The 19,613-nt window shown below is 38.5% G+C and overlaps 1 protein-coding gene across 4 annotated transcripts in view; it reads right to left on the bottom strand.

The window, feature by feature from the left end:
- RNGTT (RNA guanylyltransferase and 5'-phosphatase) overlaps positions 1-19,613 on the bottom strand; it is a 200,984-nt gene that overhangs the window by 156,312 nt on the left and 25,059 nt on the right. For all 4 annotated transcript variants that reach the window (XM_089530762.1, XM_089530763.1, XM_089530764.1 and 1 more), the window contains exons 5-7: positions 17,868-17,943; positions 9,908-10,160; positions 387-496 (exon numbers count right to left, since the gene is read on the bottom strand). In XM_089530762.1, the coding sequence (XP_089386888.1) occupies positions 387-496; positions 9,908-10,160; positions 17,868-17,943 (439 nt within the window). The remainder of the gene's footprint in view (positions 1-386; positions 497-9,907; positions 10,161-17,867; positions 17,944-19,613) is intronic.

Raw genomic sequence — 19,613 nt, 5'->3', positions numbered from 1 at the left:
CAACAAAAACTCCAGTTAACCAGGAATGGTTGCAATCCTAAACTCAATAACTACGTCTCACTGATTTTATTGGGGTGGTGCATCAAATTTTTGTTGCAGTCTCAAATCTAACAGACTACTAAACTGGCTTTGCACAATTCAAATTATACAATTTCAGCCCTGCAGGAAGACTTTGGTTATTCTAACATTTTAACTATATTTTTCATATTAACTTTATTTTAAGGAGGAAATTATTCTATAATCTCCTATCTAAAGATAAATGCTATTAAGAGATTTCATTTTAGTGGTGGTGTTTTTTTTTTAAAAAAACAGCTAAAGTGATACAACACAAAGGTCCCTATTTCTAAATTGTAAATACTGTATGTTAAAAACATTTGTTCCCATACCCTTTCCAGCCACAAAACTGCTGGCATTTCTGTTGTATATCTCCTAGCTTTGGTTGAGTTGTTACTTGGGTTACGCATTTAACTGATATTCCTTCCAAGAACACTGCACCCTAAAAATAAACACAGAGAACACAGCAGTGTTAGAATAGTACAACCGGCAATCTAAAAACCTGATGTGATTATCCAGATGTCAACTGAGTATAAAAACTACGCAATCTAATTAAATGACCAATTGTTGTCCAACACCTCACTTAGGCTGATGCTTTTCCTCAAGAACGATTTAATGTAAAAATGCCCATTTAGAGCTGTTCTTAGTATAGGGCACAGTGAAGCAATGGAATTCACAACCACAAGTGGGTGTTATAGCAACCAATTTAGGCAATTTTCCAAAGGATTTATGAGAGAAAGTAAAGGAGGATAGGATTGGTGGCTACTAATCTTGGTAACAATATACTACCTCCATAATTAGAATAGCATGCCCATGAATACCAGTCACTGGACCAAGTTATTTGGCCTCATGACTTGTTTTTGGGTTTCCCATAGGCAACTGTCTAGCTTAGGCAACTGTCTGGGCTACTCAGCAAAGAATACAAATACTGGGCTAGAACAAAAAGCATGTGTCATTGGTAAGAAGGAAACAGAAAGCCAAAGGAATTCTGTACTTTGAAGGGTATGGTTCAATGAGCCACAAGTCCATCAGCCAGCAGGAGAGAAAGAGAAAAATTCTGTAAATTAAAGTTGCCAGTTTGTGAAGTGTCCTGTCATTCAGAAAGTCTTTGTTCATAATTTGCAGATAAAAAATATTTGTTATTTTCAAAATGGACTGCATTTCATATACCGTACTGCCATTAAGCCTTCAGAATTCATTTCATGATGTAATTTAGCTTTTCTTTATTTCTTTTTGTTCTTATATTAATACTCACAGTGTCCAACATCAACAGATACTATGCCCATCCCAGAATATGTCAGATGTTTTCTTAAAAAGCAAACTGCTGGCCTCAGCAATTAATCAGAGTGCAATATTCAGCAAACACAAGCCCAGGAGAAATATGAACAATTTAAGGTCCAGTCAAGTCAGAAGTGTGCTGAAACAAATCTTTTTATCCATATTTTAAAGCCATTATAGAAAGGTTAACATAAGCCATTATAGAAAGGTTAATTTGCTCTTCTGGGACAGGAAGTCCGACAATACAGAAGACTCTCTCCCACATTTCCATCAAGCATACATCTGTAATGACAAAGCATCGAGCAGAGGTATTTTGGCTACACTGAAGCAGCAGATAGCTTTTACAACAGTAAACAGTTACACAAATAACCTGGTACCAGGCCTTTGAGTGGAGCACTGGAGCCACAAACATCACCACCACCCCAACCCTTTTTCTGCCCACAATTCAGAGTACTCTTTGTCTCTCCAAACCAAGAGGTAAAGTGCCACTTCTGTAAGACTCTAGGAGCAGCAACTCACAGTATAAATAAGTTGCAGGGCTTCTTGCACTTTTAATGTAAAAAAAAACCCCAATTTTTCAAAACCAGAAGTAAACCTCCAACCACTTTCAACTGGGGAAGTGGATTTTTTTTACAGTCCTTGCAACTCCCAGAGGGTCCCAGGTGCAGAAATTTAGCCTAGACCTATCACAATTGCTAATCCCTGCTTTGTGGCTTTAAAGTACAGTGGGCAACTGTGGATGGCTTGGAAGACCTTGGAGAGCAGGAGCAATTTTTGCCACATTTTAGGCCCCTTTCTACCATTTTAGGCCTAAATAGGTCTTTTTTAACCACAGGAAGTGACTAGAAGCTGCTGCCTATTTTGTTTTTTAAAGGTTTTTCCTGGGCCAGGACCAAAAACATTGGGAAAGTGGCCCCTTGAAGGACATTGGGGGCAATTTTTTTTATCCCTCTAGGGGCACAAAATAGTTCTGGGAGCTGCATGCAGCCTACATACCACACTTTGCCCACTGCTGCTTGTAAAGGCAATAAGCAAAAATAGACCAAAAAAACAGTACAACTAGAGTAATACGTTCCAAAAAAACCCCCAAACTTCCAGGTAGCACACTCTGAAAAAAATTGCTGACCAGTTTTCAAAGTGTCCACCAGTACAGAATGGAGGTAGCATAGCTCATCTTTACTGTAATTAAGGAAGGTATGATCATGGACACATTGTTGTTCTCCATGACTGTGCAGAACTATCACATCAGCCTAAACTGTGCAAAAGTTTAGGCCCACAGCCTTCTTACAGGGAGGCTGTGTCACAACTGTGGCATCCTTAAAGAGGAATGCTGTTTTAATCCAAAAGAACCAGTGTGAAATGCTCAGCTAGATAAACTTCTGAAATTCTATCTGTATTTCAAAGCTACATAAACTAAACAACATTTATAACAGGAAAAGCAACTGCCAAAAGTACATCTACTGGTACTATCTTCTGCTGACATTAAATCAAAATTAGAGAACTGTCTGTTTGCTACAGCCCACATAAATTGAGTTTCATTTTACTTGTATAATTTTGCATATTCAGATTCCCCCCATTTGGGAAGGTTTTTTTGTAACTGCATTGGTCTGATCTTTTATATTTTTGTTTTTGTGATCACACTGCATTGGCTTTTCTTTCTGTATTAGTCCCTCTGATCCTCTACATTCTTTTATTATTATGATTAGAATGTATTGTATGCCTTTGGCAGAGCCGCTTGTCTGTTTTATTGTTTTATCTTTATACAATCCCATTTCCAATAATGTTACCATAAAAAGAAAAAGATAGCAAGAAGATAGTGTAGTAGCAGTAGTCCAAATACCTTATAAATTGGTCAAATTGAAATAATGAGAGATTCTAGACTCTGTTCAAGGGTGGTGACTTTTTAGCATTCAGAATATGTCCATTTAATAATTGAATGCAGCCATAATTGTGGTAGAAAAGGAAAAGAAATGGCCACCATAGAGAAGACTCTTAAATGATCTCTAGATTATGCTCGTTGTACCTGTTATAGGCCACCCTTAGTCTAGCCAACATCCATGCTGTTTTATTACCACCAACTGTCAAAAATCAGAAGAGGCTGAACAAGAATTCACAAGAGAAAGCATTCAGATGTGATCATTTCAAGTGCATGAGACATTTCCCATTACAAAGATCAACAAGGGCTTCAGCAGGACCATCAGGAAACTCCTCTAGAGTCATTAAGAATCAGCCTAGATAACTAAGTCTCTAAAGCCAATGAATGTGCCCATTTTCTACAGACGTCCAGGTATTGTTGACCTTTAATTCCAGTCACTGACAGCCAGGCAGGTCAATAATCTGGGAGACAAGAACTGGAGTCCAACAGCATCTGAAACTGCCCACATAATGTCTACACAGCGCTATCACTGGAGATAGGTTGTCATGACTTCCATAAAAGAAAACAATTGTTGTATTTGATCAAAATGCCCATATTGCTATACATCAAACAAGTAACTTCTATGCTTACATACAATACTAATTATTTCCATGTGTTGTTTTTAAACAGAAAAAAAACCATCAACAAACACCATGCTAGCATTGTCAAGCTGGCTACAGGCTAAGTTGTCTTGAATCAGCACACTATTCAAGAGTCAGGGACAAAGTGCCAATTTGTAGTGTGCCCTTTCTCCAAGGATTTTATGGCAGCACAGCATTTGAAGGGGCTAGAGGTCCCAGATGCTTCTCACAACCATCACTGAAGCTTAACAGTGATGTGCTTGATGTCACAGAGTGAACTTCAGAGTTGTGAAGGGATATGAATCCTGGATATAAACCATCATTGTGGAGAGTCTTCCTGAGCCTTACTTATAAATAGTATTTTATCCTATATAGGCTAAATGTCTAGGAAGCTGTCATAACACATTGAGGTTGTATATCTACAGAACAGGGGAAGCAGAAGAACCTTGCGAAAACTAATCCAATCCTAATGACACACCAATTTCAGAAAAGCTACTATTGTAGTGCATAGAAACACTTCACAAGAATCTGCATGATATTCAGTTATTCCCCTGCATAAATCATGGTAAAGCCATATTCAGAAAGTGAATAAGGACATGGAAGATCTTTAAAACTGATATTTTCCCCCTGAAACTATTCAAAAACCACATCATGTTTTAAATGACCTTTCTGAGAATTGAACTATATGCAGTGTTTATACTTCCAGGCTCATCTTATGAAGTTCTTTATCAAAAAGAATGTAAGAACAGGAAAAGGCCTTTTCAAATAAAAATACCCATATTTTGCATACTCCGAAAGCCACACTATCTTCTCTATCTATAAATTCAAAAGTTCAGCTACACTGTGCATGGTGCAATCTTGTGAGTGAATTATAAAACTGATGATTTCATATTAGACTAACATATCTCTCAAGTGTCACTTTGAAAACTCTGAAATACACATACATGTCTCATTTGTTTTTGATCAACACTGTGAATTGCACTTCTCGAAATCAGATTTCAATTATTTTGTCCTTCCAGGAGTAAAACACCTGTCAGTAAAGCCACTGCAATTCCGCTATCATGCATTAAACAAACCTGAAGACTGATCAAGTGCAACAATGCACTGAACCAAAACCACCCACTGTGGTTCACGGCAGAGCATGATACCAGCCAGAAGCACTGATAAAGCACTATGTAGCTGTCATCCAGATTCAGAAAACAATATGTGAAAGCTTTTGACTTCACAATATGCAAAATATTACATTCTTAAATAAGCATCCACACAAAACAACTTGGGAAGTCCAAAACCTGCCAGGAACGTTAATTTACGGAAACAATTTCAACCTTTAGGCCAACAGTAATTTTTGTTTTAAATAAGCACCACACTAAAATTTGCCACACACAAAATCACCTACAAATACATCTTCTGTGTGTAGAGTCAAGTCAGACAGATTCTGTTCTTCCCTGTTAAGCAATGAGCAAAGCTGGAATCTGCCCCTGAAAACATGAAGCAAAATTCCTCTTCCTTAGAGAGGGCATTTGAAACTCTAAATCGAAATTAGATGAACATGCATATTAACCAAATAGTTCCCTCAAATCTCTTCAAGTTTGGATTCTGCTTTAATTATTAATATGCTTATTCGCACAATCTAGCTTTGTTTTTTCACATGGCTAGGTGAGAAAATGAGGAAGAGGCATAGTGCAGCTTATTACTAGACTATATATCTGAATTAACAGATCAGTTTATGGTCTCATTTGAAAAAGGAAATATAAAGCCTAATTTGCTGAAGACAGCTACTTTGCCTTCTCAATTCCCCAGAGTAGGGGGCAGTAGCAGAGTAGTAGAGCTACTACTGCCTCTATCCAGAGACCACTTCTAGGTGCACCCATAGGAATTTGTACCAAACCAGGAGAAATCCACACAACCCTCACATGTCATTTCTGGAATTCTAGAGTTTCAAAAGCTCCTTCCATACATCATGATCTACTTTTCCTTCAGAGAAGCCATTTGCAACTACGTGACCTATGATGAAAAAGGGAAATCAAGTGAGGTAAACTGCCACCAACACTATTTGCAACAGTTGGTGCTATGGCTGCCCTTTTCCCAGCTGGGGAACAAGGAGTATGTTTAATGATGATACATCATTATTTTAAAATAAATGGTCAGGAGGGAATTGGAAATGTCTGTTATTTCCATTTTGGCTGTGTCTTTTGGTTTGTGGTGTGAAATTGTACTTTGAGTAAATGGAACAAGTAATAAGTAGGCAAGGCAAGAAAATGATATTTTGGCAGGGAATAGCAGGTCAAAGTGTTGATGAAATGGAAATGAATAATTGTTTTCAGTTCGCTCTCTTTTGTTTCATTAAGCCAACTAAACCTAGGACTTAGATGGTGGGTCCTTGGGAAACACAGACATATAACAATTAAATGGCTGCAAACAACCCTGAGCCTACAGAAGAAGACAGGATATAAAAATAATGAAGACAAATCCTTGCTAGATATGCAATTATTCTTACACTTTTCTTCCCATCAGTAGTGGATTATATCTTCTTCCTGGTGTTACTATAAAGAAATGAGCACTTACATGTCTTGAGAGTTTAGAAATAATTAGAAACAGCAGCACTGCATATGTTTTGCAATCAGATTTTTTTCCGGTTACTTTCTTGCATTTCCTAGCCATATACCCCATCCAGAGTTACTCAAGATAAAAAAAAAGTTCATCCACGAGTCAACATTCAGAAAAGCACTGGATACAGTCCCCAATGGCAAAGTACTTCTTCAGGAACCAAGTAATGGACTACAACTGGCCTCTCCACTGATTTCTTATCCATAGTCAACCATCCATAGGTGGAAATATTTTAAAATATATATATTTCCAAAAAGCAAACCTTGATTTTGTCATTTTGTATAAGGGGCACCATTTTACTAGGGCAATACATATATAATGGGATTTGAGCATCCACAGATTTTTGTATCCACTGGGTGGTCCTGGAATCAAACCTCGTAGATACCAAGGACTAACTATACTTGCTTGACTCTTGGCATCTGTGGAAAGAAAGCAAATAAAAAATAAGGGTTTCAGATTATCTGAGAGCCCTGTTGGGTTGAAAGGCAATAAACATATCTCATAAATAAATAAATAAATAAATAAATAAATAAATAAATAAATGAAATAAATAGCCTTCTACCCAGAGTTTATCTTTTTTGACTACAACTCCCAGACGTCCCGGGTAGAATGAACAGTGGCTATGCTGGCTAGGGCTTCTGGGAGTTATAATTTTAAAAAATAACCTTTTCAAAGTTGTAGCTAACATTAACTTTTTAAAGGAAAAAAGATTTTCGTATATTTGTATTCTCCTGCTATTTAAACTCTAAGAGGGTTGCCCAGGCCTCAAACGTTCATCAAGATCGCTTTCAATTAATTGTGTTTCACTAATGATTTTATACAGTTGTATATAGTGTAATTTAAAATGACAGTTCATGGGAGAACATATGCCAATACATTTCATAAGAGAAAGCCAGATGTTTGAGATAGGAAACCTAAGAATTATTTTCTAATACGTATATTAACAATTACAGCAGCTATAAAATATACAGAATGCAAAAATGATAAAATACCCACGTGGAATCTACTTGCATCTGCCACATTCAAGCAAATATAGAACATTTAATAATCTTTTATATCTAGCTAAACAATCCATTTTTAAAAGTTCACATTACTGCTTACCAAAAAAGCTATGTGAAATGTGTATACAGTACTAATTTAAGAAGCACTCAGTACAACAATTGTGGGTAGCTGCAAAACATTCATGTTTTTAGATATATTAACTAAGAGGTTCTACTTGTGATCAAAAAAAATCACCCCAAAAAATCAAGATGCTAATTATGATTAACTCTCTAAAGCTGGGTTCCTCAACCAGGGTTCACTGGAATCCCAAGGTTTCTGCAACACGTGGCATGAGGTTCTGTAAGAGACTGTGATGGGGGTAGGATTTTTAAAAACTGAGCTGTACATACATTCATACTGCAGTTACCAAAGCCTAGAAAGAAGCTTAGTTTTACAATGTTTTTTTTTAAAAAAAAAAAAAAGAACCCATCTCTTCCCCCTTTTCTTCTGTCTAACAGGGAGTTTTTTCTGTTAATGTGGGTTTTGGGGAAATGATGGAGGGCAGGAGAAAGACAGACTTACAGGGTTCGGATGAAGCAGTATGTCTGCAGTAAATAATGTAATAAAGCTTGTCATGGGGAAAAATGTGCTTGTACTCTAAGGCTCTATCTGCACTGCAGAAATAATCCAATCTGATGCCATTTTACTGCCATGCCTCAATGCTATGGAATTCTGGGAACTGTTGTTTTGTGAGACATTTAGCCTTCTCTGTCAACAACAAACTACAATTCTCAGAACTGCACAACTTTGAGCCATGGCAGTTAAAGTGGTATCGAACTGGATTATTTTTGCAGTGTGGACACAGCCTAGGTGATTCTACTGTAGCTGTGTGTGCCTGCATACAACAGGCAAGGTAAACAGCTGCCTCCAGAATCACTTTCTGAGAATGTGTGAAGAACAAAACAGAAAGAAAAAGGGAAAGCAGATTAGCCTGGCTCACCAGTTATTCTAGTGTACTGAAGAAACATAACTCTTTTAAGTGTTACCAACAAAATGGAAATTATAAGAAAAGTGGAGGCTGCTGAAAGAAAAAAAAATCATCCTGGGGTGCATTCCCCCAGGGTAAAAAGATTGAGAAATATTTAAAACTACAAGCTATGTAGACCAACATTTATATTTTAAAATCTATAAGCCAAGGGTTGTGATCCTGTGTACCCAAGATTCTTGTAGTGGCTGTGTTCTTCCCCCACCTCACATGTACCCGACCCAAAAAAAACACCCTAATCCTGCAAGAATTTTTTTTTACATCCTAGAGGGCTATAATGTTATTAAATGACCCTAAGTAAATTGCAGAGGATGATACATAGAAAGAACTTTCAAAGGCCTAGATCCAACATGATGCTAGAAGAGAGAAAACTCTCCAAATGTAACTGAACTGGATTTAACTGCTGCACCAAAAAAAAAAAGCATATGCTTGTACAGTAGTCTATACTGCACAAGTAGCTGAAAAATAGAATTGTTGTTGGAAATCAATAGAGTTCTGCCCTCTAGCACAATGGATTTGGCACTAGGTACAATGTCACTGTAGCATTCAGGCTAATGTTTGTATTAGCCTACTATGATGTTTGGTACCTCTGGGGTAGGTTCTTAAAAGAGAGCACTGAACAGTGGAGACAGAAAGCAGAGCTACCAACCAAGGCAGAAACAGAGCTACTTCAAATACTGCTTTCCAATTTGAGGTCATTTTAAATTAAGTACAATGTTTAGGATGTTACTACACATGCCTATGCCATCCTTTAGCGAAGATCATAATCCAATACCCAAAGACCTACCTAGATGACTTTAAAAACTAGCAAAGTCCCCAAAGACATTTAATTTGATCTCCTCATAAAATTATTTTATCTCCTCTTCATTTCGCCAGTTTATGAGATGCAAGCAAAAAAGCAGAATATACTAAAGACATTAGTAAAATAAATAAAATTATTTTATCTCCTCATGTCCCCCATAGTGCCAAGGAGCTATAAAATACTCATTCCTCTAAAGAAAGATTTCAGGCACAGTCTTACTAAAAATCTACCTGTTCCATAGTTTTTAGAAACAATGTGGCAGAAGAAAACTTGAAAACATCTTCTCTTAAATACTGTAGTTTACTGTTCATTCTAAAATAAAATATTCCTTAATCCAATTCAGAAACTAAAGCTTTGAGAAAAACAGGGGAGTGTGATCCAAAATTGTCTATTTTTACTTGCCCTTCACACCTCTAACCACAAACATCTTGAGTATTAGTTCCCCTCCTCCATTGTAGCTGCACTTTGCATAGTCTTTTAATATTTCAGTAGTGATTCTGCATCACAGTGCAGAAAATACAATAAAAAGCTCCCTCATTCTATGCAACTGTATCAGGTTCAATTACCATACCTCTGTTAATAGTGACCAATAACTTTGTTAAAACTAGGTTCAACATCAAGCTAAGCACTTTTCTGGACTTTACCAGCTTCAAATGTTCTTTTCTTCTTTTTCCAGAAAATGACATTGATGACCCAGCTTCTGATTCTGGGGTTCCTGGTTTGCAGTTATCCTCCTCGTCCTCTTCTTCATCTTCATCAAAGCACCACTCTGGTAATGGGGGTGGCGCTGGTGCATCTTCCACATCACCGTAACGTCGAAAGAGCTCTTTCAAATAATCACCTTTATAGATACCAGGTGGCCTGGCTTGGGCAAATGTAGCCACAGCTGCTTCAATACTGCAACAAATACAAATTGCATGAATGAATTATAAATAAAGATGAAAACAAGAATTCAGGAAAGAGCCTATGAGGGTAGGAAGACAGCACCATGTAGCAAAGACAGTAAGAGCACTAAACTCCAAGGGACGTCAATGATCTTACCTATGTTTGACCTAAAATGCCACACCAGGATTTTCAAAGCTGCTCACACATTTTTATAAACCATATGCAAGAGGTTATCAAAACTGAAAAAGGTGTAATCATGTGTGGTTCACACATTGCTGGAACCACTGGTCTCCACCCTCAGTGTCTCAGAGATCTTTTGTAAACCACAATGAAGTACCTGTTGTAGACCAATTGTGGTCTATAACAGCTATTTCAAAATAGTTGCTCTAATGTAGTGTAGCAGCCCCAGTGGTCAATTCTTGGGGCAACATTTGGCAATTTTGCAAGATCCTTAGGTATGGTCTTTTGTGGGGCCCAAGTTAACAGTCCCTCAACCTTACAACATTCTTAGGCAAGTCTTCTCTGAGGACCTAGGAAGTTCAACAAACATTCCCCCACAGGACTCTGGGCCCGAACAGACAGGCCAAAATAAAGTTGCTTTGGGTCACTTTGGAGGAATGCTGTTTAAATGACACACGCATCTTAAGAGGCCAGAAGCTGTGCCAAAGCTGTGCTCCAGTCCTTAAGACTGGAGTGTGGCTTTGGTGTGGTTTCCAGCCTCTTAGGACACATGCATCATTTAAATAGCATATCTCCAAAGTGACCCAAAGCAGCTTTATTTTGGCCTGTCTGTTCGGGCCCTCTATTTTGCTAAGGCAGATTTTTAAAAAAAAAAAAAAAATGCCTCACTGAGATGATGAAAAAGCAGAAATCTGCTGAGAACAAAGAACACTAGCAAATTTCAGTTGATTGTGTCTCAGAATAAATAACTGGCTCTCTCACCATAGTGTTTCTTCCTTGTAAGTGCAGCGTAATGTGAAAATCATACATATTTCACTTCTGTTAAAGAAGCCCTGCCTCATTCACGGTAGCAGGTTTGCACTTTCATGGACTACAAATGTCTTGGGAAAATACAAGCTTGCTACTAAAGGGGAACATGCAGTACATCTCCCAAATGATTGACTGAAGGGTTCGTTCTCTGACGACCTTTCTTTAAACCACTGTAAAACTCATTTCAGCATTCACTACACCACTACAGCTTTCTACTTCATGTGTTCAAGGACTAAACACAGACTGTTCTATGGAGTGTTCAACAGGGAATACTTTTTCCCATCAGTAAACAATATTTGCTAACTTTAAAGAACTATGTAGTAAAAAGGATTTCCCCCCTAAAGACAACATACAGTACTCACTCTATACAACTGTCCTATTAAGGAAATTTTCCCAACCTTCTCCCCATTTTCAGTAAAGTATTTTTTTAACATCTGTTACATTAACAATGTCTATGCCTTACAGTAATTGCTGAAACTGAAGAGTTTACTGACCACAGGTAGCTAGTTGCCAAAAGAAGGCTATTTAGCATAGTATGACCTTTATATACACCAGGGGTAGGCAACCTGCGGCCCGCGGGCAGGATGCGACCCGGCAAGGCCTTGGGACCGGCCCCAGCCTGGTCCTGCCGCCGATTGCCGCCGGGGCCTTTTGGGGGCAATTGTCTATATAAGCCTCAGAAACATGCATTTATATTAACATTTTTTAAAAAAATCAGCAAATTTTTTCACGTGTCCTCCATTTTTTAAAAAAAGTGTCTTCCATTTGAAAATTTTGTCCTACATTTGTCCTGGTTTATTTATATATTTAATTTTTTAAAAAATTATTTAATTATTTATTTATTGGCTTCGGCCCCCCCAGTTGTCTGAGGGACAGCAACCCGGCCCCCGGCTCAAAAAGGTTGCCTACCCCTGATATACACATTCTGGAGAGGCATCAATGCTAGTCTACTGCAGTCCAGTATTTTACTGTCTCTTCTTTCTGCATTTCATTTTACTCAATCTGTTCCAGCCCCACCCTCAACAGATATACAGTGTGCCCGTGCCATACGCAGGCACACTATATGCGGCTTTCAGCTTATGCTGAAGCCGTGCTCAGTACAATGAATGGCATGTGCCATCGTGCCCGAGCACCATTATATTCAATGGGGCTCGAGAATATGCGTTATCCGCCTTACCCGGGGGGGGGGGGGTCCAGAACGGATCCATCGTTTACGTAGTCCCAAAATTTCTTTTTCTTGAAAATTATGTTCATTATAATGAGAAACGTGTTGCTTTTTGGGGGGGGGGGTCTTCTCTTTAAAAAATATGACCCACTTACTTTATTTTGGCAAGAAAATTTTGTTTTTGCAGACCAGATGTAGCTTTCCAGTACTTTTCAGTTTCATTAGGAGAAGCTGGTGCAGTCTGCAGTGCATCCTGGGGCAGGAAAAACTGCCCACCCATGGAGTATGTGATGGAGGAGGAAGAGGGATTGGAGAAGCAGATATTATGAATTTACATATGTAACTTGAAGTCTCCCTAATGTCCATTTCAGACACAGTGATTTACATCTACCATTGGGATATGATATCTTGATGGTTCCCATTTTTCAAAATTGCATTTTTCAAAAGATGTGTGTAATTGGCTTGCATTTGTGTATACATTTCAATGAAAACCTTTGTACATATTTATTTTGATTAGTTTACATTTTCTTTTTAAAAAATAAAAAAGTAGACCACAACTCTGGTGCTCTGTATCTACTATCATAGCTACAAAGGGCTTGGTACCACAACATGCATATCTTGTCTAAAAAGAGTTGAAGTATAGCTGCCCTCTGTCTATGCCACTCTGAGTTCTTCCTTGGCAGAAAGTGTGACTGAAAATTTCTTCAGCAATGGACCAAGCTAATGTCATCCAGCCTTCAATGAGAAGTGTGTCACAAGCCAACTGCTACAAAGAAACCTAATTCCATGGCGAGAGCTTCAAAACTGTAAGGGAGTAATTATCAGATACTACTTATTGTACAATGCCCGGTACATCTGTTATGTCAAAGTATTACCAGAATTCAAGATTTAGATTTTGATATCTTTGATCCAAAGAATGCTTTGAACTAACAATGCAATAACTGCACAATAAAATAGCTGGATTAGGCAAGATAAGGACAGACTGAAATATCAACCTGTTTTACCAACACAGTCCAGTGTGCAGAAAATAGATTAAGAATAGGCTGAGAAACTTCAAAACACTAAAGGGATACAATGGGTAGTGTCCTGAAAATAATTTAATTAGGAATTGCAGTGATGCGGGGTGATGGTGTCATAAAACATAGTTTTTTCTGTCAGTGCTTTGTGTGAAGTGTGTAGATTTTGATGATATTTGTAAATATATTTTCCACCCAGCTGATACTATGTACTGTATATGTATTATCCTACTTGAGAGTATGTATTTTCCCTGGAAAATGATTAACCATCCATTATGAAGCCTCCCCCTCCCTCCAGTCCATCTGCCTTGGTCCAGGCCTTGGAGGTAGAGAGGAACTGCTGGACCTCTTACCCTTTCCCTCCACCACTCCCTTCTCCTTCTGTGTCATGTCTTTTTAGATTGTAAGCCCGAGGGCAGGGAATCGTCTAACTAAAAGATTGTATGTACAGCGCTGTGTAAATTTACAGCGCTTCATAAATAAAGGTTAATAATAATAAATAATAACATCAACAATTTTGGATCTATAAACTAAAGGCCGGCTTTAAAAGCACTGGAATGATGCTTCTGCAATTAAAATTAAGTTAATTAAGTTAATTAAAATATGAGAAATCTTATATCATAAAAATAACTTTCTTGATGTAAATTTAAGACTAAAGTTAATTTTTGTTAATGGCCATAACGCTGACTTTGACATCTGGCAACCAGATGAATGAAATACCTTGAAATCACTCTCTTATCAACCCCCATGAATGTGGAAAAACTGCAAATAACAATACTATGTTTTCACCTGAGAGAACACCCCTCCAGGCATCCCCATGGGGGAAGATTATCACACTCCCGCGCACCTATTCCCCTCCTGCCCCATCTGCAAACAGCAGTGGCCTTCCTCTTTTCCTACTGCCTTACCAAACATTATTGTCTTTCCTAGTGAGTCATATCTTCTCATGATATATCCCAAATATGACAGTTTCCATTTGCAATCCTGGTTTCTGGGGAGAGTTCAGACTTGGTTTCCTCTAGGACCCATTTATTTGTCTTTTTGGCAGTCCATGGTATCCACACAACTTTCTTCCAGCACCACATTTCAAAAGAGTTGATCCTCTTCCTATTACCTTTCTTCACTATCCAGCTTTCACAATCATATACAGAAATTGGAAATAAGATGGTGTGGACAATCCTGACTTTGTTATTATATCTGATATTTTAATATTCTAGTGCAAGACCTTTCCTTTCAGTAAGATCTGGTTATCCTTTAGGGGAAATTCCTTTATGAAGACAGAAGTATTTTGTATGCAAGTATTAAGTGGCAAGATATTGAAAGGAGCACAGAGATGCAAACATTATGGTATTGTTTGGTATTTTATGCTCGTAGTCTATGGGGAGCAGCAGTAATGTGACATGTTAAGAATCTGGCAGGGCATAAATAATGCAAATACAGTTTATAACGACAAACACAGAAAAACAATTTTCTGATAAACAAAAGAATCTCCTTTCAGTAGCATAACAAAACATACCCAATGGCCAAACGATAACGCAGGAAAATTAAAATGAAGAAAATGGCAAGTATAACATCCTTTAAAATGGTTTTACAAAGAAAATCAATAACAGGTTCTATGCATAGCTGAGCACTTGGAATCAAGCAAAATATCAGAATGTAGACAAGGGGCTAAACCCAATGTTAGCTGCTGCTACAGCAGATCAACTGAAATCAGTGATACTTATGTAAGTGGAGGCTGAGGAATGTCTTTCATTTCAATGTGTCTACTATAGATGAGGAGACTCAGCATGACGTAGTGCTTTGAGTGTTGGACTGCGACTCTGGAGACCAAGGTACGATTCCCTGCTTGGCCATAAAACCCACTGGGTGACCTTGGGCAAGTCACATGCCCACAGCCTCAGGGGAAAGCAATGGCAAAACCTCCTCTGAATAAATCTTGCCAAGAAAATTCCATGAGAGGTTTGTCTTAGGGCCACCATAAGTCAGAAATTATTTGAAGGCACACAACAACAACAAACTAGAGATTAGACTAACACTGGATTTAGCTCAGCAAGACAAGAGAACTCAAACAATTTGATGGGCTGTAATACTAAAGATGTTAATCTTCTACTTTCTGCTTAAAGCAGTGGTTCTCAACCTTCCTAATGCCGCGTCCTTTTAAAACAGTTCCTCATGTTGTGGTGATCCCTAGCCATAAAATTATTTTCATTGCTACATACAAATATGTGTTTTCCAACGGTTTTAGGTGACCCCTGTGAAAGGTCATTCTACCCCCAAAGGGGTCCCAACCAACTACTGGCTTAAAGAGAAAAAGACTAGTACCTCACTATCTGTTTACAAATCAAGGAACACTCAGGGCAGCTTCTTAGTGGTCAATGTCCTTTAGGCCCTGTACAGACGGGCCCTTTGCGGCACGCCCATGACGTGCTAGGGTTGCCTCGGGGCGGCGCATGCACACGCCCTGCAACCCTAGCACGTGATGAGGGTGTCGCAGCTGCGCAGCACCACCCACACGGCGCGTACAGCTATGACGTTGCAGCTGCGCAGCGTTTAAACAGCACTGCACAGCTGAGACGCCATCAGGACGTCTTTGTAGGCTTGCAGCGGCACAACTGCGCCACAAAAAGAAGCCACTTTTTAATGCTCCTTTGTTGCTGCGCAGCAACATCGTGCAGTTTGGTTGCTGCGGCGCTGCTGCACTGCAAAGAGAGGCACCTCCCCGGCGCCTCTTTCTGGTGGTCTGTACCCCGCCTTAGATTAGTATTTCTTAACCTGGGCCACTGACTTCTTTGAGAATCTGATGAAAGTCCTGGACATCCTCCCCATAAAAACACACTTAAACTGAATTTTCAATATAGCAGGAAAAAGATCACAGAAAGACAACCTCTCTTTTTTTGTATCTAGTTCACAACCTCCTGAAGCCTCCCACCACCACCACCATAGACCCTCTGCACATCCAGGGACCACAAGTTAAGAGTTTCTGACCTAGGGCCATATCATTTCCAGGTAAAGATGTTAAGGAAAAATAAAGTTGTGAGGCCTAAACCCATCACTGCACATATCAACACTGTTGGTATTTGCTGACAGCCAAGTGAACAGTGCATAGATGTCAGGAATAGAAAATAAGAGGAAGCAACTATGAAAAGTACATTAAATTTGACATGTTCCAACCATTTTCAGTTTTACACATAGTAAAAAATTACCTATTTATGCAAACTCTCCCTATTCAGTCCTATACCTATACCTACAACCTGCTTTACGGAGAACATAAATACTGTATTTTAGTTTTTGACATTGTATATGTTATGTTTTCTTATTGCTGAACATTGCTTTGATGACTGCTGAGGTAAGCAATTTATGTTTGTGTGTATTATTGTTGTTATGTGTCTTCAAGTAATTTCTGACTTGTGACACTAAAGTGAACTTATCACAGGTTTTTCTGGGGTTGGATCACCCAGTGAGATTCCATGGCCAAGCAGGGAAACGAACCCTGATCTGCAGAGTGTTACTGCAACGCTCAGCCCAAATATACCACTGGCTCCTACGTGTGTGTGTGTATGCATGTGCCTGTGTGTCTATGTGTGTGTGTAATCCCTCCCTCCCTCTCTCTCTCTCTCTCTCTCTCTCTCTCTCTCTCTCCATATATATATATATATATATATATATATCCATCCATACACAAATAAATATGCAGTTGGCCTTAACCAATGGACAAAGTCAGCAGAGTACTTTAAAAAGATTTCCTCTTTGCCTTTTTATTGTACAAAAGTATGGGATGAGAGGCATGAGAAATCTATTTTTTACTTAAAACAATGTCATAGCTTACTAGTTTACTAGGTTTTGAATATTATATCAAAAATGTTAGAAGTCATATAATAATGCTACACTGAAATGTGTGCATGCACTATTGGCATGTAGCATAATCCTTTACCAAAAGCAGATTAAACTGAATGTTAAAGTGACATGCACAAAACTGAAGGGAAATTACTTTAGAAGTCTTGTTCCATGTATACTGAGTGCCAATACCAAGCTCTTCCTATCTTTCCTTTATGCTAAGCAAGAACAAAATATCATATTGACTCTCAGCAGAAAATTAATGCATGTCTATTCAAAAATAGCTAAATGGGATTTATTTGAGGGAGAATGGGTACCTTTTGTATGAAAGCTGATCAAGATGTAGAATCCAACCTATTACCATCAGGGGCTTTGTAATTACCATCACTCCCTAATTTCAAAGATGCTCTACTATTAGGAGAAAATTGTCTTCATGAATTACAAACAGCTATTGCCAATACAACTCATCAACTGCTGTTCACCATTACTACTTTGTCACATTCATAAAAGAGTTATTGAAAAATTCTACTAAATTGCCCCTAAAATGATCAGTATTTCTGCATACTGTATACTGAAGCAGCAGGGAAGTTTAAAATCATATTAAGCAATAAAAAGTGCATCCATACTTCACACGTCATGCAACATTTATATTTATATGTAGTCACGTACAGCCAGTAACACTTTCAATATTTTTTTTTAAAAGTATAAAATTACCTCCAGTCCAGTTTCTCAACCAGAAAGGCACAGATGAGAAACCCAGTACGATTAAAGCCATGCGTACAGTGGACACCTAGAAAGCAGAATAAAGAATATAGCTGAAGTTAAAGAGATCATCTAAAGGCACCAATCGTTTTTGCTGATGATACCAGCCCTCAGAGATGCTCCCCTTTAGAATGGGGTCAGACACCAGCTACTGTAAGTGCTTCATACATACCCTCTCTATGCCATATATTTAGAATGGCAGTTCTATGCTAAAGGGAACTGGCACAGGAAATGAATTAGGTGGGATTATATGCCTTCCTGACTACACAAACATTTCACTTACTTACCATCTATAATTAAACCAAGAGAGCAACTTATTACAAAATGCAGTTTCTTCAAGAAGGAAGACAACTAGTATCACCATGCCATAAAATCCTAATGCAATCCAAGATGTTGAATGTCCCTGCTCACCACAGCAACTAAGAAAAAGTAAAAGAGAGAAGCCTGAACTCTACACTCCATTGCCCGAGCCTTCTTCTGGGGATACTCGGTTTCCTTTCCCAGTTATGGGAAAGCCCAAAATTATTTCAACCTACTTTATTCAAATTCCGTCCTGCCTGAAAGCATACTTTCCTATCTAACCATAACCCATTTTGGCTTGCTTTGTATCAGTGCGTTCTTGAAAGCCGAAGTAGCCACAACTGGACAGTAATCAGCAACTATTACTCTTGTGGGAAGGCAAAAAGACTGAACAATTTATTGTTCACTGGTGTTGTGTTCCTTCAGTTCATTTCCAACTTATGCAATCCTAAGAGTGAACGTATCATGGGGCTTTCTTGGACAGAATTATTCAGAGGAATTTTGCCGTTGTCTTCTCCCGAGACTGAGAGCATGTGACTTGCCCAAGGTCATCCAGAGGATTTCATGGCCTAGCAAGGAATCAAACTCTAGTCTCCCAGAGTCACAATTCAACAATATTGGGAAGCTTTCAAGCATTTTTTTCTATCAACAAAGTTTTTTTCTTTGTGGACTTCAAAATTACATTATCGCTTCAGCATTTTGCTGAAGACATACTGAAGAAAGTGTTTCGCATATTAAAGATAACAAGACAAACCTAGTAGTTTATTGCATTCCATTGAATAACATTTACTTCCTTACAAAACCAATTCCATGATAAAATCTCATTGCTCATCTTCATTTGTACCAATAGTCTGCACAAAAGCCACTAACCATCCACTACTGGTAAACTGCAGGCAATGGCTCTGCAAAAATCATTTATAGAAACCACAGAAATGCCTTAAAACGTATTTGGCAACTCAAACCATGGGAGAAATTTGTTTTCTTCGATTTGCAATCAAATACTAGAGGATGAGTGGACAATTATTTTGACCTCAAAGGCAGTAGCTGGTATTGGTAGCCGGGAGGGCATGTCACATGCATATCAAATCCCTCAGCATATAGGAATAAGAAAAACTACACCTGCTTTGCCTAGAGATCTAGGTTAACAAGCCTTTCCCATCCCCTAGCAACTGCCACTGATATCAGTGTTTCCTATCTATCACTAGCAGAGAGAGGGAGACAGTATTCTGGAAGGCAAAAATGCTGGAGAAAATAGCCAAATTGACATAAAGGGAACAAGGCAAATAGTGCAAGGACCCAACAGTGGGAGGCAAAAAACCATGCACAGGCAGCAAGTAAAGGGGACACATGGTCTGCGATGTCTCTACACTAATGCACAGAGCATGGGAAATAAGCAAG

The sequence above is a fragment of the Sceloporus occidentalis genome, unplaced genomic scaffold (genome assembly GCF_023333645.1).
Source record: "Sceloporus occidentalis isolate IW3139 unplaced genomic scaffold, rSceOcc1.0.p SCAF_6, whole genome shotgun sequence".
In the NCBI taxonomy this organism is placed as follows: Eukaryota; Metazoa; Chordata; class Lepidosauria; order Squamata; family Phrynosomatidae; genus Sceloporus; species Sceloporus occidentalis.
The sequence above is the reverse complement of the archived record's forward strand: the minus strand, read 5'-3'. Positions and strand labels throughout refer to the sequence as shown.